Genomic DNA, 24,876 nt, shown 5'->3' with positions numbered 1-24,876 from the left:
AACCATAGCAACACTCACCTGTAGCACGCGCTCCAGCAGGTATCTCTCTGGTCACCCCCAAAACCAATTCTTCCTTTGGCCGCCTCTCCTTCCAGTTCTCTGCTGCCAATGACTGGGACGAACTACCAAAATCTCTGAAACTGGAAACACTTATCTTCCTCACTAGCTTTAAGCACCAGCTGTCAGAGCAGCTCACAGATTACTGCACCTGTTCATAGCCCATCTATAATTTAGCCCAAACTGCTACCTCTTTCCCTACTGTATTTATTTATTTTGATCCTTTGCACCCCATTATTTCTATCTCTACTTTGCACATTCTTCCACTGCAAATCAACCATTCCAGTGTTTTACTTGCTATATTGTATGTACTTCGCCACCATGGCTTTTTTTTGCCTTTACCTCGCTTATCTCACCTCACTTGCTCACATTGTATATATACTTATTTTTCTACTGTATTATTGACTGTATGTTTGTTTTACTCCATGTGTAACTGTTGTATGTGTCAAACTGCTTTTCTTTATCTTGACCAGGTCACAATTGTAAATGAGAACTTGTTCTCAACTTGCCTACCTGGTTAAATAAAGGTGAAAAAAAGAGACTCGGAGCTAGAAAATGGTATATCATACACTGCAGTTGAGCAACAATGGGAAAGTAATTCTGCTTTGAAAGTTGATAAACCTGTAACCCCACTTTTGAGAAAATGGCCCTTAAATGTTTTGGATCAGCTACTGGAGCGTTCTTCTTTGTCTACACCCATTCAGCATCATTCACACCCTCTTTAGCCCCACCCATCTCTTTAAGGATTCACATGTGAGGCCATGTACTAAACAACCAAAGATTTCACGACTAAAGGCTGGTTTATACTACAGGTGTGTTTTGTAAATTTTGCCTGGAGTGCTCTCTGGGCATTCATAAACTCATTGTCAGATTGTCCATTTGTAAATTCAGAGCGTTTTGCTCTCGGAGCATTCAGAGCGCACACTGAATGCTTTGGTCGAGGAGTAGGGTTGATCCGAGCGTTCGACCCTAACGTTGGCTAGCTTGCTAGCTACTTCCAGACACAAATGAGAGAACAGCTCACTCTGACCATTTTACTTGCCCTAGCAGAGATGGTTAGGATGTTTTGATGTTAACCAGAGCGCTGGTGACTGCAACTGTGCTGCTGGCAACAATTTAATTACACTTTTTTGCCACCGTTTTCTGACACCGTCCATATTCAGCAGGTGTTGAGCATTCGTAAATTATTCTGAGCTCTGGCACACTCAGACGAGAGTGCTCTGATAGCTGGTAAATTCGCTCTAGATATCTACTCTATGTGTATTGACAGTTGTTGTAATGACATCATGAACATTCTGTTGAAATGGTTACTTGCATTCTGGAGTCTTTTTGTTTAGACATGTAGCTAGCTAAACAATGAACCATAATCCCAACTCATAACGTTACTACCCTGCATGAATCGGCAGGTAGCTAAACAACCAGGTTCAATGTTAGCTAGCTAGCTAAAAGTACACTATAACTTGAAATGAAAACGACTTTCTGAGAAAATTAGAAACGTGTACTATCTGAAAATGTAGCTAGCTAGATTATCTTGCCTGTATACATGTATGGACGCTTATTCCTCTGTAATCCAGAGACTGGTGTCAAACACCAGAATTTTCTTAGCTATCATACTCTAATTCCAAGATTTCAAAACTTGGTCCTCTAGAAATTGGAGAGCAACACTTATGTAGTTCTACTATGTGATATCTTTTTTTTTAAACACGATAGAAAGGATTACCTACTCCTACTGACCAGCTCATGTGATAGACAAAAGCATGCTAAATGGCAGACCAATCTGAACTAATCTCTCGGCATGTCCAGCCCGCTCATTATCTCCACCAATCATGGAAAACTTGAAGGTTGCGGTCTTTTTCCGTGGCTAAACCAACTGGGCTCGTAATTTAACAATTTGTATTCGTATTTACAGATGTCATACAAGTTTGTTATTAAGGCACATGAAAGTTCACATGTTCCAGAAGGCATTTCTGCCCAAAAAATGCATTTGGATAAAAATTTAAAAAAGCGTTTTTAAATGGCTCTTGTGTGAAGTAGTTTCCTGAAACCAGCCAAAAATGTGCACCCCTTTTGCATTCCCAGGACCAGGATAGAGCAGCACTGCCATAGACTAAACCATTTCCTGGTCCTATCTGCAGGGACTGCAGATGCTGCAGTCATCCATGGGCAAGGAGCAGGAGTGTCTGCGTCAGAGCATGCTGCAGCAGACCCAGGGGCTTGAGGCAGCCCAGCAGCGCATCGGAGACCTGGAGGCCCAGCTAGCCAAGAAGGAGCACCTCATTCTGGAGCAGAAGTTGTTCCTGGAGGAAGTCAAAGGCCAGACCAAGTAAGGGCCCAATTCCACTCTACTTTTTTTTAGGCTATTGCGAGCTCTGATTCTCTTTATGTATTTTATTATTTTTCAAAGCGATTGTATTTAAAATGGTGGACAGATTTGAAAGGGGAGAACTGGTGGGGAGGCTGGATTCAACCGACATCAGCTATGTACTTGGCTCCCAGTACCAAACTCAACTCTTATTATTCCACAATGGATGGACTGTATTGTGTACTTTCCCCCCCGTGAACTTTTACATTTTAAAGGTGTGTCTGTCTATGTGTAACCCCAGGGGCCAGCTGCAGGCGTCGGAGAGCAGGTACCTGGCCATGCGACGGGTCACCCAGGTGCTGCAGACGGAGATGCTGCAGCTCTACAGCCAGCTGGACGCCGAAATGCTGACCACCAACCAGAGTCTCTCGGAGTCTGACACCATCGAGCCCTCCAGCGCTCCTCCTGGCACTTCCAGGTGAGACCCAGCACCTCCTTTGATCCCTTTCCCACAGTTTGAGGGATTGTTCCAGCTCCCACAGAAGGGATATAACAGCCAAGGGCCTTCAAAGCATAATTACGCAATATTGACAAAATGCTGCTGGTGTTTTTTTTGTACAATGAATGTCTTCTCTCTGGGACAAAGTCAAATGATATAACTGTGCCAAATGCTACTAGCAGGAAATGGTCTTTTAGGTAGGCTATACCCAGTGCAGTGCAATTTGCATTCATTTGAGCCATCTCATCATCGCTACAGTCTAGAAATACAGTACTATTGAAACCAACTCAGTCAGGATTAGGGGTGTGAACGTTTTAAACTAAATTGGGATCCTCACAAAATTGAAATCACTGTGCAGCTGGCTTGCCTGCTCTTTCTCTTCGCTAATAATGCGAGTGTGTGTTCTGTCTTCGATCTGTTGCCTGCAGAATAACTTAGCCTATTTATTAATGATAGGCCCTGTTTTACTGAAGTTGCGAGACATTGCAAGCCAAGAAATGCTAAATATACATTCCATTGTGACAGAACGCTTTTGATTGCCGATAGATAGGCCTAGTGCACGGTTCTGCCTGGTGGCCGACCTGCCTATACTGTGCCCATTCCCCGTCCCTCGTCCCTTTCCCCTTGCTATGAAAGATGCAGGTGTTTGTTCTCAGAAGTACGCCAACTAATCAGTCTCTTCCGTGCCAAAAACACAATCTTAGGAGTCGATTCCTAGCGGAAGATGTTTTCTTTTTACTAAATGTCTTTTTTAGGAGAGCATGGCCTGCATCAGGCAGTTTAAGATTGTGATGGATGTCAGTCCCCATTTCAGAAGCTGCATTCCTTTACTGACAAGTAAAATGCCCATTAAGTGAGGCGTCAAAACTAATCTCCAGATAAGGTTTTGTTTCTCCATATAAAAAGCACCCTTGGACAAACGAACATGCTGTAAGCCGAGGTGCTTTCAAGGCTTATATGACTGCGGTAGATATAACTTCATTGCCTGGCCCTAGCGGTTATACATAAGTAACTGGGCCATAATTCTGCATTGTGAGTTGACGTCAAAATAATAATCTTGTTTTAACAGAAAACCGTAAATGGCCGTTTTTAAACGTCAATCAAAATGGTCAATTTGTCACAGGATAAGGGAGAGGTTAGCCTGTATATAAATTAAAAGTAGGTACTATGGACTAATCCCAGAGAGATTACAGCTCTTGAACATAATGTTTTGTTTGATGGAGTGAAGCTGAAGACCAATGTAAAAAGATGAACAATAGTGTATGTGTCTGTCTGTGTGTTTGCTAGGCCAAATGGCAGCAGTAGCAGAACTGTGCCAACTGCTCAGGGCAGCTCTGACCGACGCACCCAAGCGTGGCCGCCTGGCAACGGAGGCACTTTACCACCCGGGGGTGGAGCTCAGTCCACTACCTCGGTGACCCTCAATGGCAGTCTGAAACAGCCCCCTCTCCTGTCAGATATGTCCCCTACCCACCTGGCCGCCTTTCCGCTTTCCCTATCCCCCGCTGGCACCCCCTTCACTGTGGGTACCTACCCCAGTGCCAAGAGCTTCCTGGGAATGCACGCCCGAGAGCTGTTCTGCAACAAAAGCGATAGCCAGTGTGACGGGGATGAGGACACCCAGCTCAGTAGTCTCTCTCACAGCCTGGTCGTCGGTGAGGAGAGCAGCGAGTCGACAGAGAACGTCCAGTCCAGCCCATTTCCTCCTCCCGCCACAGGCACCCCCCCACATTTTCCTCCTCCTGCTGCTGCTCCTCCATCACAGGGCTCTGCTCAGTCTGCTTTGGCCCAGGAGCCACCCCCATCAGACAGCCAGCAGCTTAGGGCCCACCACGGGCAGGGGGCAAGGCCTAGGGCCAGTGCTGCCGCCCGCCAGAGGAGGAAGGACCTGCGGATCATGGACTACAATGAAACACAGCAGGAGCACATCTGACGACGACGAGAGAGGGGGGGGTGGGGCAACAGCTGCTGATGAGTTGCCACTGTAACAACAGATGTAAGAAATATCTCTAAATGCAGTGTTATTTTCGCTGTTTCCCCAGTGGATGGGCAAATACAGATTCATATAAAGCTATATTATATAAACAAGAAAAAAAATGTCCCTAAGCAAAGGACAATGAGCAAATTTGGCCTCATAATTAGCTTTTTAATGTATTCTGTCGAAGGGCCACTGCTATATGTATCCATTAGGGGGAGCAAGAGTGAACAAAAAGTATTCAACAGTGAATTTAACATGGATTCCTTATGGCAAGTCCTATCACACAGAATTGGTCTATTGGGTGTGTAAATCTATATATTGAGGCTACGTCGGTCTGTGTGATGTAAAACGAATAACAGCAACAGGAAAACGAGCAAGAATCTTTTGTTAGATGTTTTAATAAGCTATTTATTTATGGTTTTGGCACACCCCAATCTAGAATGGCCTGAACTTTCTGTATGGTTCGGAGGGTCCTACTCACACAAGTGCAATACTTTTCTCAAATGGATTCATCTTGTTTTTTTTGCTGCTTGGTCAAAGGCCTCACAGCCTCAGCTTTTCAGAACACTTTTTGAGTTGTTCCATCACATTTCCCTCCCCAAAACACTGAGTGCCTCTTGTTTTAACACATATAGCTCTACAAATAGGTACTAAAGTTATTGCAATAATTAGTTATAATTTATAACCAGCTAAAGAGAGCTTAAAGAGTATCAAGTAACAATTTTATTTTGTCTTGTTGATTCAATGGGCATGATCCCACCATACAATGAAGTTTTACAGCAATAACGCATCTTGCCTAGGTTTAAGCTAAATCTCTAGCTCAGGTCGTGTTCCTGCAGTAGTGGAGGAACGTGCAATAACACCCTAGACCAGAGCTTGTTAATTCTCATACATTCTCTTGAGTTAAATGTGCCACGTGGCATCCATCTTGCTTTTTGGGGGTTTATTGATCAAGTTGATGTAGATCACTGCATTATTTTGTCTAGGCTAGAGGCCTGAGAGGACTGTGTTCTTTTGGATATTCAGTGCCTTGATGGCTGCACACAACTGCCAGAATTCCTGCAGTGGGACTCTGATGGCGCTCTTGATGTCTTGGCATTGAAGCTATGCCAGGTATATGTCCCTCTTCATAGAGGTCCTTCCTCACCCAATGCCTTTAAAGTGAATCAGGTCACAATGTAGTTCTTAACATGGACATATTGTGAGTTTCTGTTGCCATATAGTCAATTGTCATCTAAGGTGACAATCATTGTTCCATCCCCTACTCAGGATCAGGGCTTGCAAGCTAGTCAGTTAAGTCACATATCCATGGAAGTCAGTATTACCCATCTCCAGCTGTTATCCTCAAAGCAAGGTCTCTGTCCAAGATCCTGGTGTCAATTCAAGTGTTCCTTTTTTTCCCCCACATCTTTTGTTGTCAAGCATGTAAATCAATGTTAAACACCATCGGGATGAGGAAACTATGGTACAGTGAATCTGACGGTATGTTAAGACAGTTCTGATTTACAAATGTTCTGAAAACAAAAAGGGGAAAAATGAACTGAATATAAATCAATACAAATATTTTGCATTGTCTCTTTTTTTTAAAGTTTTTTTTTAAAAAGTTTGCCGAGAGCACACACACATTGCTACATGCTAATTGAACAAGATTTGGTTATGGACGCCGAGATAGTTATTTACCTTCTTATTCTAGTGTCAGTGGGGTTTAGAAATGCCACTGCATTGTTTTGATGGAAATCACTTATGTCTCAATGCAAATGGTGTTGAAGACTATTTGTCCAGTTTGTCTGTTGTATGAAACATTGTGTAATATGGTTGCCAAGTTCTGAGTAATAGTTGATCACAAGTCAAACCAAGAGAAACAAACTTTATTGCAATGCTGATTTATGTCAAATAGAGGAAAAGGCCTAATCCTGGTGGTGAGGCCCGGAGGTCTCCAGGCTGGCTTGATTGCATGCCTGTTCTCTTAGCTTGGGTCTTCTTAGTGTTATGAGCACCAGTCACGTCTCCCACACCAGCCGTCCCACCTCGCTGTCCTGAGGACTCAAGCCCATCCACATTAGGATTCCCAGCAGACGTGTTGTCCTGGCCGCAGTAGGTGTAGGAACTGACCATCCTTTGCAGTAGCTCCAGTGCTAGTAGGATAAGGCTTACCACACCACTGTAGTAGTTCCTGGCCTCGTCACAGCTCAGTTGATTCACTTTATCATGTGGGTAACTACAGACAAAGAAAGGACCTGGGTTAGAAAACAGGCAAAATAGTCCAACCTCACAACTCCAGTTTAAAATGCAACAGTTATTTTGCAACATTTACCATGTCTACTGTCGAACTCGGTCCTTGATGTACATGGGCCTGCAGTTTGCTGATGTTGTAGCTGAGAAGCAACCTATGTCATCCTAGACACCTCCAGGGCTTTGGTTGTTGCCCTTCAGGAGCCTCAGAACAGTTCTCTACTCCTCCACAATTTTCAAGAAGAGGGTGAAAATGTGTAGATCTGTGGCATTAATACAATGGTGCTCCATGTACCCTTGAATGTGTGCAATAAGGGATGGGTATATTTTATTTTAAAAAAGGACCTGTGAGAAAAACTGTTGAGAGATGGTCTCACCTGCATGACTGTTGCCACTGGTTCTGTCCTATCATGAGCTGTTGTGAGTGTAATGGCCTTCAACCTCTCCCTTGCCAGTTGTGCACACTCGTCAACAGGAAAATGCCATTTGAGATGGATAAGTTTACAATATGGAGCTGCAGCACAATACATATACTCTGCTGCTCTGGACAAAGTCTCTAGACAGACAGCCTTGTACCAATGTAAGTACCTGATTTTCGAGACAACTCTGGAAAGGTCCTAATAAATACAATTTACCTGCGGGTCTATGTGCCGAGTCAGTCTAGCAGTATCAATATTTTTTTCTTTGGATACAAAGTTACAAATAGCGCAGAATGTTGCTAAATGATAGGCACGAATGTGTAGTACATGATTGACAACGAAGCACTGTGGTCTCAGAATGTTGTCTTGAGAAGTCGAACCAACAATCAACGAGCGTTCTGACGTTGCTGGGCAACATGACACCAATTACGTTTTCCTTAGCAACGTGTGAATGCGCTTTGGCAAGAGACTTGGATTCATGTTATAAGCGGGTAAGAAAATATTTTACAGTTTTCCCAAAGCCAGTTTCAAACTAAGCTATCTACTTAGCCACATTTCATTAGATATTGTACAATAATTGTACAAGTTAATGAGTTTTGTCGAAACGCCATATTTACTGAGTCAGAATTTGCTAGTTAGTTAGCATTTTGGTTAGCAAAGAGCAAAAAACACGTAACGTTAGCTTGTTTACTTCGACTAGCTTGGTCAGTCAATCTCTCAGCCAGAGGGCCTAGAAGTAGGACCAACGGGGTCTCAGAGGGCTTTCAGGGGGTCCCTGAAAAAACAGCTAAATTAGCAACAAAACCAAATTACAGCGCTCACATTCAATGGAATAACTATTTGACATCCAGACATTAAAACATTTCATTGTGCAATTGCATGGCAAAGTTGTTTCGTATTCATTTTATGTTACTTGTTACACAATATCCCACCTTTTCCCCATCAAACAGACTGCAAATCACCTTATTGCAATGGATGAAACGGCAAAACCCCTAAGAATTCCACCTGAAATGGCTATTTATGCAGAGAAGCATGAAATATTTGATTTAGTCCAGGTAAACATATTTTCTATTTCATTTGACAATAACATTGCAAAGGTTCCCACTAGTTACCCACCACCTCACGAGTCTGGTCTCAGATCTGTTTGTGCTATCATGTCAACGCCCTGTCATGCCAAAACAGATCTGTAACCTGACAAGAGGGAGTACAGCTACAACCGGAAGTGACTCTTTGTAGCAGGTTAGGTGAGCATTTCAGCTAACCCTAACCTTTTCCTAACCTTAACCCTAGTCTCATAACCTGCCACATGAATTATCCTAACCTGCTGTGTAAATTCTCCTAACCTGCTATGAAAAAGTAACTTCCGGTTGTAGCTGTACTCCCTCTAGTCAGATCCCAGGCTACCTCTGCTCTTCTTTTGCTTCTACTCCCTTCATCCTGACTGATCTGTCATCTTACTCTTTTTCATCAGAGCTGGTGATGAAGACTACTACTTTCATCCCTTGTTTACATTTTAAGAAAAATACAAATAAAACATGCTCTAATGGTAGAAAGTGATTTTGTTTTTTTTAGACATTGGTGACAAATCTTATGGTTGATAAGCCAGAGGATCCCATCCAGTATCTAATTGTTCTTCTCAAAAGGGGCAGTGTTCAGGGTAAGTGCTCTCTGGTCCACATACAGTAGGTATTTCATGATGGTAACAAATTCAGGTTGGACCCTACCCGTTTGGTTCGTAAACGATTTCCGGGATGAATACACCTGTGATGTGCATACAACTGATTTCATGTAGTGTTGTTATTCTACCACTAGGTGACACTATATGAGAAGTTTGAGCCACTAGCTTTGTTTACATTGGCAGCCCAATTCTGACATTTTTCCCAATAATTGGTCAATTGACCAATCACATCAGATCTTTTTCAGAGCTGATCCAATTGTTCAAAATTCCAATTAATGGGAAAAAAATATCAGAATTCGGATACCTGTGTAAACGCTGCCTATGAGGCGCCTGGCGTTCACATCCCACATGTCAATATCATGTATTTTCGTTGAATATTATTTCCTGAAACTAAATTGTGGTCGTAATACATGTTTGTTTATGTTTGCAGTACCCAGAGTGATGTTGTTAGGTCCACCTGCATCAGGGAAAAGAACTGTTGTGAGTAGATGTTTGTTCTCAAAACTGATTTTAAAGCCTACAGTATTAGGATGAATTGAGATGTCATGAAAATGGATGGGATTGATTTGGTTGGGATAAAATATTTTGGGGATTTGTAACATAAGTAAATTGTTCAATAACAAGGACATTTCTAAGTGACCCCAAACTTTTGAATGTGGTTGTGTACGTCATACAGTTAACAAAATATCAACACATGCTCCACCATTTCCTCCACTAAACACTCATCACATAGACCTGTTTCATGTCTCCCTATCATCCACAACTTGGCATTCAAACCTGTGTGCCCAAACCGTAGTCTACTCCATACAACTTCGTGTCCTACATCCCATACTCACCACTTCTTCTTTTACTGATCGATGCATGCAATAAAATTGCCTCCCCTTACTACGAGTATCCCACTCCCTTTGCCAAAGATCGAGCCCTTTTGCCTGGATCAAGGACTTGACTTCCCTGTGGGCCAGTGTGACCTGAATATCTACCCCCTCTCTCCTCACAGCACTCTTAGCCACCACATCAGCCTTCTCATTACCCTCCACACCCACATGGGCAGGAACCCAACAAAAGCTTACCACCACTCCCATCCTCTCCAATCCCATTAACAGCACCATCATTTCCACAAACAAGTCTCCCCTCTCCAACCTGCCCGCCTTCACACTTTTCTTTTCTTTTTTTTCTCATCTTTATTTAACCAGGTAGGCTAGTTGAGAACAAGTTCTCATTTCCAACTTCGTCCTGGCCAAGATAAAGCAAAGCAGTGCGACACAAACAACACAGAGTTACACATGGAATAAACAAGCGTACAGTCAATAACAATAGAAAAAAATAATGTCTATGTCTGTGTGCAAATGGCGTGAGGAGGTAAGGCAATAAATAGGCCATAGTAGCAAGTAATTGCAATTTAGCAAATTAACACTGGAGTGATACATGTGCAGATGATGATGTGCAAGTAAAAATACTGGTGTGCAAAAGAGCAGAAAAGTAAATAAAAACAATATGGGGATGAGGTAGGTAGATTATTGGATGGGCTATTTACAGATGGGCTATGTACAGCTGCAGCGATCGGTTAGCTGCTCAGATAGCTGATGTTTAAAGTTAGTGAGGGACTGCAGCCCAATCAACACTGCAGCCCAATCAGAGCATATCGCAGTGGTTTCACCTCCAACCATCTCAAACCTATAATCATGGCCATCAGCTCTGCCGCATACACTGACACATAATCAGTTAACCTCTTACATACTCAAACATTGAAATCTGGGATAAACACCCCAGGCCCCACCCCCCACCCTTCAATTTTCACCTAAAATTACACCCAAATCTAACTGCCTGTAGCTCAGGCCCTAAAGCAAGGATATGCATATTCTTGGTACCATTTGAAAGGAAACACTGAAGTTTGTGGAAATGTGAATTGATTGTAGGAGAATATAACACAATAGATCTGGTAGAATAAAATGCAAAGAAAATAAACAACCGTTTTTTTTCTACCACCATCTTTGAAATGCAACAGAATTGGTTGTATTTCTACTGTAAATTGGACCGTGCAGTTAAATTAACAAGAATTTAAGCTTTCAGCCGATATAAGACACTTACTTATATGTACCGACATTTGTTGTTTCTCTAAAATCTGTGATCGTGACTCAAGGCTCTGCATGATTTACAGCTGTCCCGCTGACGGGACGCCATACCCGAAGAGGTTTTAAACTCAGTCACCCTATCTATATCCTGATTGTATATTTGTATCCCTAACATCTTTAACCTTCCTTTATGAAAACACCATAAAGCAGGACTTGGCCATAGACATCCTAAACCCCCATCTTGCACACTCCCACAGCTTCTTGCATCTTCCTCATCACATATTTCACATTCGCACTTCTCTTCCATACAGCCCATCATCAGCATACAAGGCCATACCCACTCCCTATCCCACCTCCTTAAATATGTCATCGATCATCAGGGTGAACAACACCAGACTAACCATACTTTCCTGAGGAGTACCACTGTCCACTTTAAACCGGATTGATCATTCGGATCTCACCCTCACCCGTATGACTCGATTGAAAAGGAAGTCCACGATCCAGTTATACAGACCAATGCACTCAACTTGATCAACAACCCTTCCCTCCACATGGAATTGTAAGGTTTCTCAATGTCAGAATGCACAACACTAATCACCTATTTTATTGTCAGGGCCTTTGCTATCTCTGTACTAACTGTAACCAGGGCATCCATGGCAGACCTCCGTCTCCTGAACCCACTCTGTGCAATGCTCACAAATCCCCTAACTTCCAAGAAATATATCATCCTACTCACTATCATCTTTTCCATCAACTTACACACATTGGATGTCAGCTCGATAAGCCTTTAACTGCCCTCCCTAGTGGGATTTTTACCTGGTTTTACAAACGGCAACAGATTCCCTTCAACCTCTAGCAGCACCATAGTGCTTTCTACACCATCCTCCCTTTTCTTACTGTTCATTCGCCTCGTCTCAACCACTTTTCACCCCGATCACCTCCCTCTTAAACTCGTCTATTGACACCTCCATCAGTGCTCCCGCAATCACCCCTCTCACTTTCGCCTTTCTGCCAGCGATATGGCATTTCACCCTACCTCCATTTAGAGCCGCCATTTTCAATATCTTGTCCCTCTGAGTTATATTAACTGCAAATATCAATACTTTTCCTTTCCCTACACACCTAGCATCTTTTACATGTCCTATGTCTGATTTGATGGCTTTTGACAATGTAATCGGTTGTAACATTTTGATGGTTGGCTCAGAAAAGACAATCATTACTTTGTTCTTCTGTACCTCATCTCCTGCCTGTTTGCTCTTCTAGATTTCCCCCTTCTATTTATGTCCCCATCTGTGGTAAATCAACCTTCATCCCCTTTTCTGAACCTTTTCCTATTTTTCTCCCGTACAGTCGTGTAGGTAGACTCCTCCCTAATACTACTGCCTTCATCCATCTCAGACTTACTCCCATCTGAGCTACTTGCCATGCCTACCTCCGTCTCAGTACAGCTGTGCAGCTTCACCAACAAACGCAACACTTTCGAAACCGAACGTTATGATCGAACACCCAAAAAAACAATGACAGCCTTCTTCTTCTATGGTATTATAGTGGTCCGCAAACATACATTATAGGTGCATGCCGCCACCTACTGTGTGGGGTGAAACCTGGGGAAATGTAACAACAACAAAAAATGTTGTATCAGCTGTAAAGTCCTGGAGATCCAAAAACCTTTTTGCTGCATTCACAATTATGTAAAGTTTCTCCGATTTCTTGTTAGTTTCACCAGGCCCAGATCCAGGATGACATGCCTGAGGGAGCATTTAAATCCATGGGGGTAGTATTGCTTTAGAGCCCTAATAAAACAAGGTAGATTGGTCCTACTACTGTTCAAATATACAAAAATGTATCTGAAATGTAGCTGTACACATCAACAACCATCGTTTTATAGAACACAAGAAAGATATGCATGCGCCCACTATGACAAACTCAGCAAAAAAAAAAACTTCTCTCACTGTCAACTGCGTTTATTTTCAGCAAGCTTAACATGTGTAAATATTTGTATGAACATAAAATTCAACAACTGAGACAAACTGAACAAGTTCCACAGACATGTGACTAACAGAAATGGAATAATGTGTCCCTGAAAAGGGGGGAGCGGGGGTCAAAATTAACAGTCAGTAATGCACCAGCTGCATTAAGTACTGCAGTGCATCTCCTCCTCATGGACTGCACCAGATTTGCCAGTTCTTGCTGTGAGATATTCCCCCACTCTTCCACTCAGGCACCTGCAAGTTCCTGTACATTTCTGGGGGGAATGGCCCTAGCCCTCACCCTCCGATCCAACAGGTCCCAGACGTGAGATCCAGGCTCTTCGCTGGCCATGGCAGAACACTGACATTCCTGTCTTGCAGGAAATCACACAGAACCAGCAGTATGGCTGTTGGCATTGTCATGCTGGTGGGTCATTTCAGGATGAGCCTGCAGGAAGGGTACCACATGAGGGAGGAGGATGTCTTCCCTGTAACGCACAGCGTTGAGATTGCCTGCAATGACAATAAGCTCAGTCCGATAGTGCTGTGACACACCGCCCCAGACCATGACGGACCCTCCACCTCCAAATCGATCCCATTCCAGAGCACAGGCCTCAGTGTAACGCTCATTCCTTCAACAATACACGCGAATCCGACCTTCAACCCTGGTGAGACAAAACCGTCACTCGTCAGTGAAGAGCACTTTTTGCCAGTCCTGTCTGGTCTAGTGACGGTGGGTTTGTGCCCATAGGCGGCGTTGTTGCCGGTGATGTCTGGTGAGGACCTGCCTTACAACAGGCCTACAAGCCCTCAGTCCAGCCTCTCTCAGCCTATTGCGGACAGTGTGAGCACTGATGGAGGATTTGTGTGTTCCTGGTGTAACTCGGGCAGTTGTTGCCATCCTGTACCTGTCCCGCAGGTGTGATGTTCGGATGTACCGATCCTGTGCAGGTGTTACACGTGGTGTGCCACTGCGAGGACGATCAGCTGTCCGTCCTGTCTCCCTGTAGCGCTGTTTTAGGCGTCTCACAGTACGGACATTGCAATTTATTGCCCTGGCCGCATCTGCAGTCCTCATGCCTCCTTGCAGCATGCCTAAGGCACGTTCACGCAGATGAGCAGGGACCCTGGGCATCTTTCTTTTGGTGTTTTTCAGAGTCAGTAGAAATGCCTCGTTTAGTGTCCTAAGTTTTCATGACTGTGACCTTAATTGCCTACCGTCTGTAAGCTGTTTGTATCTAAACAACCGTTCCACAGGTGCATGTTCATGAATTGTTTATGGTTCATTGAACAATTATGGGAAGCAGTGTTTAAACCCTTTACAATGAAGATCTGTGAAGTTATTTGGATTTTTACAAATTATCTTTGAAAGACAGGGCCCTGAAAAAGGGACATTTCGTTTTTTGCTGAGTTTACATAGCTACTGTAGGCCTACACGTACTTTGCGCCTACCAACACGCACAGATCGGCTCCACAGAATGAGCACCATGGCTAAAATATTATTGCATGCTTCATAGCTTAAACTTCAATAATTAGAATTATAGGCTATATTGCTGTTAAATATGTGACACTACGCAATGAGCGCAACCAAGCAGCCACTTCTCCAGTTGCGCCATATTTTCTGTGTGGAAGAGTTTCACACACACACACACACACACAACTTCGTGTGATGTATTGTTGTCTCTACCTTTTTATCATTTGTGCTGTTGTCTGTGCCTAACAATGTTTTCACCATGTTTGTGCTGCTGTCTTGTTGTGTTGCTACTGTTGTTGTCATGTGTTGCTGCCATGCTGTGTTGTCTTAGCTCTGTTTATGTAGTGTTGTGGTGTCTCTCTTGTCGTGATGTGTGTGTTGTCCTACATTTGTATTTTTAATCACAGCCCCCGTCCCCGCATTTGGCCTTCTGCCTCTTGGTAGGCTGTCATTGTAAATAAGAATTTGTTCTTAATTGACTTGCTTAGTTAAATAAAGGTTCAAATAAAAACATTTTAAAAATAAAAATTATTAGGTGAACAATAGGTAGGTAAAGAAAGAAATAAGTAAAAAGACATGGTTAAAGTGACTATGCATATATGATGAACAGAGAGTAGCAGAAGCATAAAAAGGGGGTGGTGGGTGGGACACAATGCAGATAGCCCGGTTAGCCAATGTGCGGGAGCACTGGTTGGTCGGCCCAATTGAGGTAGTATGTACATGAATGTATAGTTAAAGTGACTATGCATATATGATGAACAGAGAGTAGCAGCAGCGTAAAAAGAGGGGGTGGGGGGGCGGGGGCACACAATGCAAATTGTCCAGGTAGCCATTTGATTACCTGTTCAGGAGTCTTATGACTTGGGGGTAAAAACTGTTGAGAAGCCTTCTTATCCTAGACTTGGCACTCCGGTCTGTGGCTGGGGTCTTTGACCATTTTTTGGGCCTTCCTCTGACACCGCCTGGTGTAGAGGTCCTGGATGGCAGGCAGCTTAGCCTCAGTGATGTACTGGGCCGTACACACTACCCTCTGTAGTGCCTTGCGGTCAGAGGCTGAGCAATTGCCGTACCAGGCGGTGATGCAACCACCGGTAGAACCTTTTGAGGATCTGAGGACCCATGCCAAATCTTTCTAGTTTCCTGGATATGCTTTGCCCTCTTCACGACTGTCTTGGTGTTATTGGACCATTCTAGTTTGTTGTTGATGTGAACACCTAGGAACTTGAAGCTCTCAACCTGCTCCACTAAAGCCCCATCGATGAGCATGGGGGCGTGCTCAGTCCTCCTTTTCCTGTCGTCCACAATCATCTCCTTAGTCTTGGTTACGTTGAGGGATAGGTTGTTATTCTGGCACCACCCGGCCAGGTCTCTGACTTCCTCCCTATAGGCTGTCTCGTCGTTGTCGGTGATCAGGCCTACCACTGTTGTGTCGTCTGCAAACTTAATGATGGTGTTGGAGTCATTCCTGACCATGCAGTCGTGGGTGAACAGGGAGTACAGGAGGGGACTGAGCCCACACCCCCGGGGAGCTCCAGTGTTGAGGGCAGGGAGGAGGCGTTTTCATAGTATTTACATTACTTTTTCAGTAGCCTATCACACAACTAATGTGTAATGCAAATTAGTGATAACAGAATGAACGTTTGCCAACTTCTTTTAGTAGGCTACACGTGGTATTGGTCGTACTACTGCGACATACAAAATGTAAAAACATTTTGGCCTATCTGAAATGCAGCCATATACACAACAAATGTTGTTGAAGCATGCAATGTTTAAGAGAAGCCACTCAAAGACTGGTAGCCAAAGATCCATTAATTAAAACAGCACACACCGTAACCATTGATTCAGGACCATGGACAGAAGGTTACTGCCAGTCAGCATGATGAAAGGACAATTTCAGCACCATCGGAGTGAACAGTCGGGACAACCGGAGCATTGTGCCAGGGCTCACCTCCGAGCACAACCAATAGGCTCTATGCATTATTCCGCCTCCAACGGTCTAATTTACTTCCGACCGGATTGATGACTTCCGGAGCGAGTTCTGCTATTTTTATCATTAGCTTACTAGCTATCGTCGATGCATTTCTGACTGAAATAGTTCGCAATGGCTACGTTTAAATTACAGCCCCGCGAAAGAGGTGCTAATGAACATTGTTCAGTGCCTCTGTGTTCAGTTTCTTCCAAATGTAATGGTATTGTGAGCTTCCATCGTTTCCCAGTCGATGTAGAGCTCAGAAAAAGGTGGTTAGTGCCAGTACATTGTGGCAACTTTACTGTCACCAAACACACAAAGGTGTGTAGTACACATTTTGTCGAAAGTGACTGTTGAGGGAAACATTGGTGTTGTTCCTACTGTCTTCGCGTGGAACTGGCAAATTCAAAAGAGACCTGGTGTTTGGGAAAGAAGACTGAAACCTCCTGCTCCGACTGAGGGGGGTGAAGAACAAGGTGCACTGCCTATGGACTGTGCCGTCTCTGATCCGGTCCAGAGCATGGGCCAAGCCAGTGTTAATGTACATGTGTTTATTTGCTAGCAGCAAAATAATAATTTGTTTATCTACGTCATGTATCAATCATTTGTGTTGTAGTGAATATCAATTTGTGTGGAGCTTGTATTAGCTTTAATTAGGCAATGAGTAACAGGGGTGGGGGAAAGAAATCAAGTAAACACAGAACAGCCAGAATGCAAGATTGAATACAATGTTAGAGATGTGTAATTGATTCTTAACTGTTGAACATTTGCTGAAATACATTTTTTTTAAACAAATCTATTCTACTGTAGATTTCTTCACAAGAACATCAATACTTATTTTTCATAAAACCACTAAACTTGGCACCCATGCAGGGGATCCATTCAGGTGCGAGATAGACACTTCTGCAAGTAGTGGTAAAAATAAGTGGTCAACCTTCTCTCTTATAATTTTTGAAACCTGTAGATCTTTATATATCCTTTCAACTAGGATGTCCTGTGCACATATGACAGTCACACCAGCTACAACCTGTGAGAAGGACTTGACCTTGCACCTGCCAGTAGTAAGCATGAGATCTCTTCAACTTCTGCTCTCCATTCTGTGTCTTCAGGTAAGGGCAGTCAACATAACTTGGTACATTTGGGCACTTGATCTCTAAGAGTCCAAAGTGTGGTCTTACACTGGGATCAAATATGATTCCATCTGGAGAGGATCCTAACCACGGAGCATCTGGGTGCACAACGAAGCCACACGGAAAGAAGTTAACATTCTTCAGTGTGCAGTACTCCTGTACAGCCACTGGCTCCATGGCTAGCCCCCTCTTCATCTTCATGGTCTACATACCCGATCCCTTGAACATCCGCTCAGCTAGGTGGTCAGCTGAGGTCTCTCCCCGGACATGGCAAACCTCTCAAACGAGAGGATGTTATTCTCATTTTCCGGAGCTGACGCCATTCCGGGCTGCTGCTCTGCTCCCTTGTAGCAACCTCGACTTTGTCTGACAGCTCGTAGGTTGTCTCTAATACCTTGAGGTGGAACTGCTCCTGATGGCTAAGGACGTAAGCACACTGGGAAGCCTGAAGCCTGTAGCCATCTAATGGAAGTATTGGTGGAGAAGGGGCATCGGCAATCTTCACAATTTCACGGGTCTTTGTCTGTGGAAGCTGATAGGACAGAACACTGCCGGCTTGCACTGGCCCAAAGGGGGACTCAACCAGGGGCACGTCAGCTGACATTTCCATTGTTGTCACAAGAGGGGCAGTAAGTGGAGAAAAGTTGGCATGCGTTTCTGAGACGCAGAGAAGGTCCATGTCAGGCATGTATCCATTGAGTGCTTTGTAGAGAGAACTTCTGCAAAACATTTTAAAACCTTAACATCAGGTTGGAGAGATTACTATGACTCATGTAACTTTTCCAGAAACGGCACAAACCCGAAAGTTCAAATAAAATGAATTAAAATATACAGATTTATAGATGATATTTCCCCCCAGTCTTTGTCCCAAACATTTGTCATTACATCGTAAAGACGCCACTGTTTAGGCTTATCATCTGGATACAATCACAAGAAAATGTTTTCTAAAATGTTTCCATTCTAGGAACCTCCAACTTACCTTATTCCATCAGCACACGAGTTAGTAGATTTACGGAACTCTATCCCATCAACCGGACCTGGCTTCACACCCTAATTAAGGATTTACTGTTACATAGGCTGAATACTTTTCAGGTGCATTTTCTTATGGATATTGATAGACTCATAAGTGTTCTTGGCTTGTGCCAACGCTGTTCTGTGGCTGTGCAGCTGTGAACTGGTGGTGCAGCAGGAATGTTTAGTTGAGAGTAGTGCGCTGTCTGGTAAAGGGCCACCAGATGATTGCACAGAGCACTTCCTGCAACACAGGAGCATTGGCTTTGGACCACTATCACTGGTACGGAGTGCTTTAACACCATCTGTGAAGATAAGTGTGATGAAAGACTGAAGTGAGGAACAAGAATGATGCGGCCCATAAATAACAATAAACATAGTAGTGTCTAGTCTTAACTAGGGGCTCATTTAACTATACAGGAATACATTGGGTCTCAGTAACACAATTACCAAACACTGCATCAACAGATCTTTACCGAATATCCTGGCAATTCTAAATTGGGATTGGGACCCATCATTAATATCTATACTGATAAGATTAAACGTTGACACTGTCTCCAACACATGTTGACCATGATGACAGTGTCTCACAGGAGATGTTTAACAAGGTCTCTAGTAGCTATCTATAACCTTTCCTTACTCTCATGCTGTGCAGCTTTTCACTCTTCCTCATGGACCTGTGACAGGCAGCCCTCACGGTGATATCTCCTGTCAATGTTTCTTTGTTAGATACTGTGTAGAAGACATGAATAACAATTATTTTTAGCTAGCAAGCATAACTTAACCAAGCTAACGAAAATACACACATTCTCAGGTAGATTCTGTCAACGTTACATAATTTTACAAAGTAGCTAGCTAGCTAAAGTTAATAGTTAAATTAGCTAGCTAAATTCTTGCTAGCTGGAGTCTCGGAGGCTGATTTAACAATTTGATGTACATCATTAATATTAATTTGAGGCAAGTCCGGAAGACACCTAGTAAAAAACTTCGACATAGTTTTAGTAACGTTATATCGTCGATAACAACTAGACTGACCGGAAATTGCCAAACCGATAGGAAGTGTGTTTAGAACGTTCGATCATTGAATGTGCATAAGGGCTACATTGGTCATTGTCCCTATACCATCAAACAACGCCAAGCTGTATATCTATCAATAGCAATTAGACATGCAAAAGCAAGTAGCCTAATGACATTAAGAATCACAGATACAACTAAAATATCCATTGAAGTAAAAAGCAAAGGCCTAAACTATACATACATTACGTATCTTTTTTTGTCAAACAACTAGTAGGCTTACATGCGGAAAAACCAAGGAATAAATCATTCTTGCATGGCGGCCAGGGCCATAACCTGTTTGGGCGCAAGAACCGCTAGCGCGACACATACGACAACATCCGGTGAAATTACAGAGCGCGAAATTCAAAATACAAAAATTTTAATATTAAACATTAATGAAAATACAAGTGTCATACATCATTTAAAAGCTTAACTTCTTGTTAATCCAGCCGCGTTGTCAGATTTCAAAAAGGCATTACGGCGAAGCATACCATGCGATTATCTGAGTTAAAACAGGGAATAGTATTTCAATAGGGAAGATAAATAACGAAGAGTGCGCACCTCATTCACACGCCAACAAGACTACTTTTCTCATGAGAGAGACCTTGGAAAAACTACAACTACTTGCTAATTTTTCAAAAAACAAGCTTGGAACCCTTTCTAAAGACTTGACATCTAGTGGAAGCTATGTGAACTGCAATCTGGGTCTTATTTATTTGTATTTCCCATAGGCTAGCATTGAAATGGCCAGTGACCTCCAAAAAACAAAAAAAATCTGGATCGATTTTCCTCAGTTTTTCACCTGCTATATCAGTTCTGTTATACTCACAGCAATTATTTTAAATGTTTTAGAAACTTCAAAGTGTTTTCTATGCTAGCAAGTATATGCATATCCTATCCTAAGTAACATGCAGTTCATTTTGGGCACGTCAGTCATCTGAAATTCCGAACAATAACCAGTATGCTAATAAAGATAAAGTTTGTAGCTTACCATTTAGCAACCTCATGAGAGGTTTCTGATTCCATTCTCCTTCCTGGCTAAATGTACTTGTCAGGTCCCTCTCAATTGCCAGCTGGACAATCTGAGCTTTTCATTGATGTAACATGCTCTCTGTTCAGAGTCTGTGTTCACTGAATATGTTATTCAGGGTGGAGAACACATTTTCACTTTGCTGTAGATGCTCCAAAAATGTTAATCATGTTTCATTGCCAACAGCACAGTCGGCATTCCTGACAAAGGCAAAGACAAAGTACCTTTGAAGAACACTGAGTGGGGTCCATTTGTTGTTGCTGGCTGTGGTTGCGATTTCACTTTGCAAGAATGTGCAAGCCACAATAAATTCAGGTTCCACTAGTTCAGTTTTGGTTAGATTCAACAGGTCATCAGGTGCTAGTGGCTGGGGTAATTGAGGTGCAGGTGCTTGTTGGGATGTTACTCTTGTGCTGCTGGTGCTAGGCCCTGGCTCTTCTCAATCTTGTTGATCAACAGGTGGCGTGGGGGATGCGCCGCTACCAAAACGTAACTATCTTCGAAGCTAGCTGTATAGAGCAGCACTATATTGCAGGGTAATTCATATACCATTTGTTATGTTTATGGGGAAGCAAAACTGTGTGTGTGAGGGGGGGGGGGCTTGACTTGTACAATTTATCACCTGCGCAATAAATGAAAAAAATAACCACCTTCACTATCAGTACTTCAGGATCCCTCAACTGATGAACAACACTTTCTTCAGGCTGCAGGGCAAGCATTACTATTTATTTCTCATTTTCTCACCCCCTTTGCTATGAAGCCCCTAAATAAGATCTGGTGCAACCTTCAGAAGTCACATAATTAGTTAGATTGCACACACGTGGACTTTATTTAAGTGTCACATGATCTCAGTGTATATATATATACACCTGCTCCGAAAGGCCCCAGAGTCTGCAACACCGCTAAGCAAGGGACACCACCAAGCAAGCGGCACCATGAAGACCAAGGAGCTCTTCAAACAGGTCAGGGACAAAGTTGTGGAGAAGTACAGATCAGGGTTGGGTTATAAAAAAATATCAGAAACTTTTAACATCCCACAAAGCGCCATTAAATCCATTATTAAAAAATGGAAAGAATATGGCACCACAACAAACCTGCCAAGAAGGCCACCCACCAAATCTCACAGACCAGGCAAGGAGGGCATTAATCAGAGAGGCAACAAAGAAACCAAAGAAGGAGCTGCAAAGCAGTTTTGGTGTTTTGGTTTTGCCTTGAATAATGGGCAAAAATCCCAGTGGCAATATGTGCCAAGTTTTTTTAGACATACCCCAAGAGACTTGTAGCTGTAATTGCTGCAAAAGGGGCACGCTCAAGTTTTCTGTTTTTTTGTGTTATTTCTTGTTTGTTTCACAATAAAAAATATTTTGCATCTTCAAAGTGGTAGGCATGTTATGTAAATCAAATGATACAACCCCCCCAAAAAAATATATTTTAATTCCAGGTTGCAAGGCAACAAAATAGGAAAAATACCAAGAGGGTGAATACTTTCGCAAGCCATTCTATGTACAGTATTCACCAAGGTTTCCATATTTTATTTTTGCACAGCAGATCATGCTGCACTTGCCTGGGTCAAAATCTGTGCTGTGATGTGCACACAAAAAAGACTGCATCTGTACCAGGTTTGGTTGTCCGGATATTTATGCTACTCAGTGTATCATACAGTAGCAGCGTGTATTCATAAAACCACCAAACCACACCTATTTGCACTGTTTTTCCTAGAGAGTAGCACAGCTATCTCAACAGGTGGTAAATTCAACATGGGTGGCAAAGTTATATAAATAGCCTCTATGAACTGATAGCCTATTTGTCCTTTCATTTTGAAGCCATTTCTTTTTGTCCCCACAGGCCAGGAAGCTGTGTGAACACACTCAAGTGATCCATATTACAGACAGCAACATTCTGAAGGAAGACACTGACCTAACAAAGAAGGCACTACAATACAAAGCCAAGCAACAGGTACAGTTCAGGTGGTTTTATTGTGTCTGTGAAGAACTAGAGAGACACTGTATCCTTATTTCTGAATTATCATTCCTTTAAAAAAAAAAAGTGGAATAGAAAATTATTAGATAGAAATAACACTGTCCCATGATCTTACTTCGTATGGAATATGGGATTGAAGTATGACAAGTATTTTTGATATATTTCCTGTGCTTCTGAAGAGGTGAGAAAAAGAGTAGCTGGCAACATTGTTCGACTTACGTGGATGCAAATATCTCAGCACATTAGAAAATAAGTTAGATAAGAGAACGAGGAGGAAGAATTCACAGGGCCTGCAAAAGTATGTCCTCGTGGTATGATTATTTTAATTATCCTTCCCCCTCCAGTCTTTCAAGGTCCTTCCCTTGGCAATGAACTGCCCCTTAAAAGGCCTATTTGGGTGATAATATTTAAAAGCCAGGGTGGAGAGAAAGATGAAAGGCAATAAGTGTCTCTGAATCAGGGCCCGTATTCATAAAGCACCTCAGGGTAGGATCTAGGATCAGACCATACTTGTCCATATAATACTATTCATTATGATCGAAGACGCTTGATACATACTCCATGTCTTTCGTAGAGGTAAAACTGTTTTTAATTGTTTTTATATATTTATTTATTTATTTATTTATTTACTAGAGTAGTACTGAAGTCATGATCTGCTAATGGAAGTGGGAGATGGTTGAAGACTTGTATCTATCGAGCAGGAGATTTCAAATATACTCTCCTCTTGAAGCTGTGCAAGCATTCTCACCATTTTGGCTGCTGGCGCTTCTCTCTCGATGACACTTCAAAGAGTATGTGCAGACACTGCATGCTGTGTGGCAGAAACTAACTGACTTGAGGGCATTTTGGGAAAATGCTAGGTGAGGTGGTCCATGTTAATTTGTCTAAATTGTTAGTTTTGTCATATAATGGTCATATTTTGGCTTCACAATGGGAGCCCTGTGGAAAAAAAATGTGCTGGTGTGGGGGCCTTGAAGAAGAATAGTGGAGCGGTGTTATTAGAAGTGCCCAGGACAATTTCTGGTCACAGTCCATCCCTGCCGTGTCTCATAGCACACCCTGCTAGCTCAGATCAGAGCCAATATTCACTCCCCACAAAGGCCCATTGGTGTTGCCACAGCACATCTAGCATAAGAGAAATCTGTCTAGAGGAAGACCAATCAGAGATACAGTAGTTGTTCCTGTGCCGTTTGCGATGTGTCCTGGATTCACTCTGAGGCAGAGGGCAACTTGGGTCCCTTTTGAAGTGAGTATTGGAATGACAATCAAGAGATTAAAAGGTTTTGTTGAATTTGTTTTTTTTAGGACATCCCAGGTGACCTTTGGATTAAGTTGATTCAGCAACGGCTGTCGAAAATAGACTGTGTCCGACGGGTAAGCGTGCACATACGCACGAAGGCATGCACCCACGCAAGCATGTGCACACACACACACACACACATTACATTTGTAGCTCTTTATTGAAAGGAAAGGTAGGCCATAGTTTGACATTGGAGATATGCATGTAACCGCCAAAATAATGGAAACACTTGAGTAAATAAGGGATACAAAGTATATTGAAAGCAGGCGTTTTCACACAGATGTGGTTCCTGAGTTAATTAAGCAATTAACATCCCATCATGCTCAGGGTCATGTATAAAAATGCCCTGTTGCCCATTTATTTTGGCTAACATGGCTAGAAGAAGTGATCTCATTGACTTTGAAATAGGGGTCTCAAAGGAGCATAGGGGTTTAAAGGGTGTGTGTGTCTCAGTCACCAGATCTCAACCCAGTTGCGCACTTATGGGAGATTCTGGAGCGGCGCGTGAGACCATGTTTTCCACCGCCTTCAACAAAACACCAAATTATTGAATTTCTTATGGAAGAATGATGTTGCATCCCTCCAATAGAGTTCCACATACTTGTAGAATTTATGCTACGGTGCATTGAAGCTGTACTGGCGGTTTGTGGTGGCCCAATGCCCTATTAAGACACTTCACATTGGGCACAAACGTCAGTTCAATGTCTAGTTTTGATTTA

The 24,876-nt window shown here is 42.9% G+C and overlaps 3 protein-coding genes across 5 annotated transcripts in view; 2 read left to right on the top strand and 1 right to left on the bottom strand.

Moving 5' to 3' along the window:
• Positions 1–6,399, top strand: part of LOC139411246 (TSC complex subunit 1a) — a 33,362-nt gene extending 26,963 nt beyond the window's left edge. For all 3 annotated transcript variants that reach the window (XM_071157284.1, XM_071157285.1, XM_071157283.1), the window contains exons 20-22: positions 2,193–2,380; positions 2,661–2,837; positions 4,146–6,399. In XM_071157284.1, coding sequence (XP_071013385.1) covers positions 2,193–2,380; positions 2,661–2,837; positions 4,146–4,791 — 1,011 coding nt within the window. In that variant the 3' untranslated portion in view covers positions 4,792–6,399. The remainder of the gene's footprint in view (positions 1–2,192; positions 2,381–2,660; positions 2,838–4,145) is intronic.
• Positions 6,400–6,720: 321 nt separating this feature from the next.
• On the bottom strand, positions 6,721–7,359 carry LOC139412392 (sperm acrosome associated 9). Its single transcript, XM_071159203.1, has 2 exons — positions 7,292–7,359; positions 6,721–7,054 (listed from the first exon to the last, which is right to left on the bottom strand). The coding sequence occupies exons 1-2, from the start codon at positions 7,357–7,359 to the stop codon at positions 6,721–6,723; spliced, it is 402 nt and encodes a 133-aa protein (XP_071015304.1).
• A 1,099-nt stretch (positions 7,360–8,458) lies between these two features.
• The window catches only part of LOC139411250 (adenylate kinase 8), a 72,005-nt gene continuing 55,587 nt past the window's right edge, over positions 8,459–24,876 (top strand). The window contains exons 1-5 of the mRNA XM_071157291.1: positions 8,459–8,542; positions 9,060–9,144; positions 9,596–9,645; positions 22,723–22,833; positions 24,163–24,231. Of these exons, the coding sequence (XP_071013392.1) occupies positions 8,459–8,542; positions 9,060–9,144; positions 9,596–9,645; positions 22,723–22,833; positions 24,163–24,231 (399 nt within the window). The remainder of the gene's footprint in view (positions 8,543–9,059; positions 9,145–9,595; positions 9,646–22,722; positions 22,834–24,162; positions 24,232–24,876) is intronic.

The sequence above is a fragment of the Oncorhynchus clarkii genome, chromosome 6, assembly GCF_045791955.1.
Source record: "Oncorhynchus clarkii lewisi isolate Uvic-CL-2024 chromosome 6, UVic_Ocla_1.0, whole genome shotgun sequence".
In the NCBI taxonomy this organism is placed as follows: domain Eukaryota; kingdom Metazoa; phylum Chordata; class Actinopteri; order Salmoniformes; family Salmonidae; genus Oncorhynchus; species Oncorhynchus clarkii.
The sequence above is the reverse complement of the archived record's forward strand: the minus strand, read 5'-3'. Positions and strand labels throughout refer to the sequence as shown.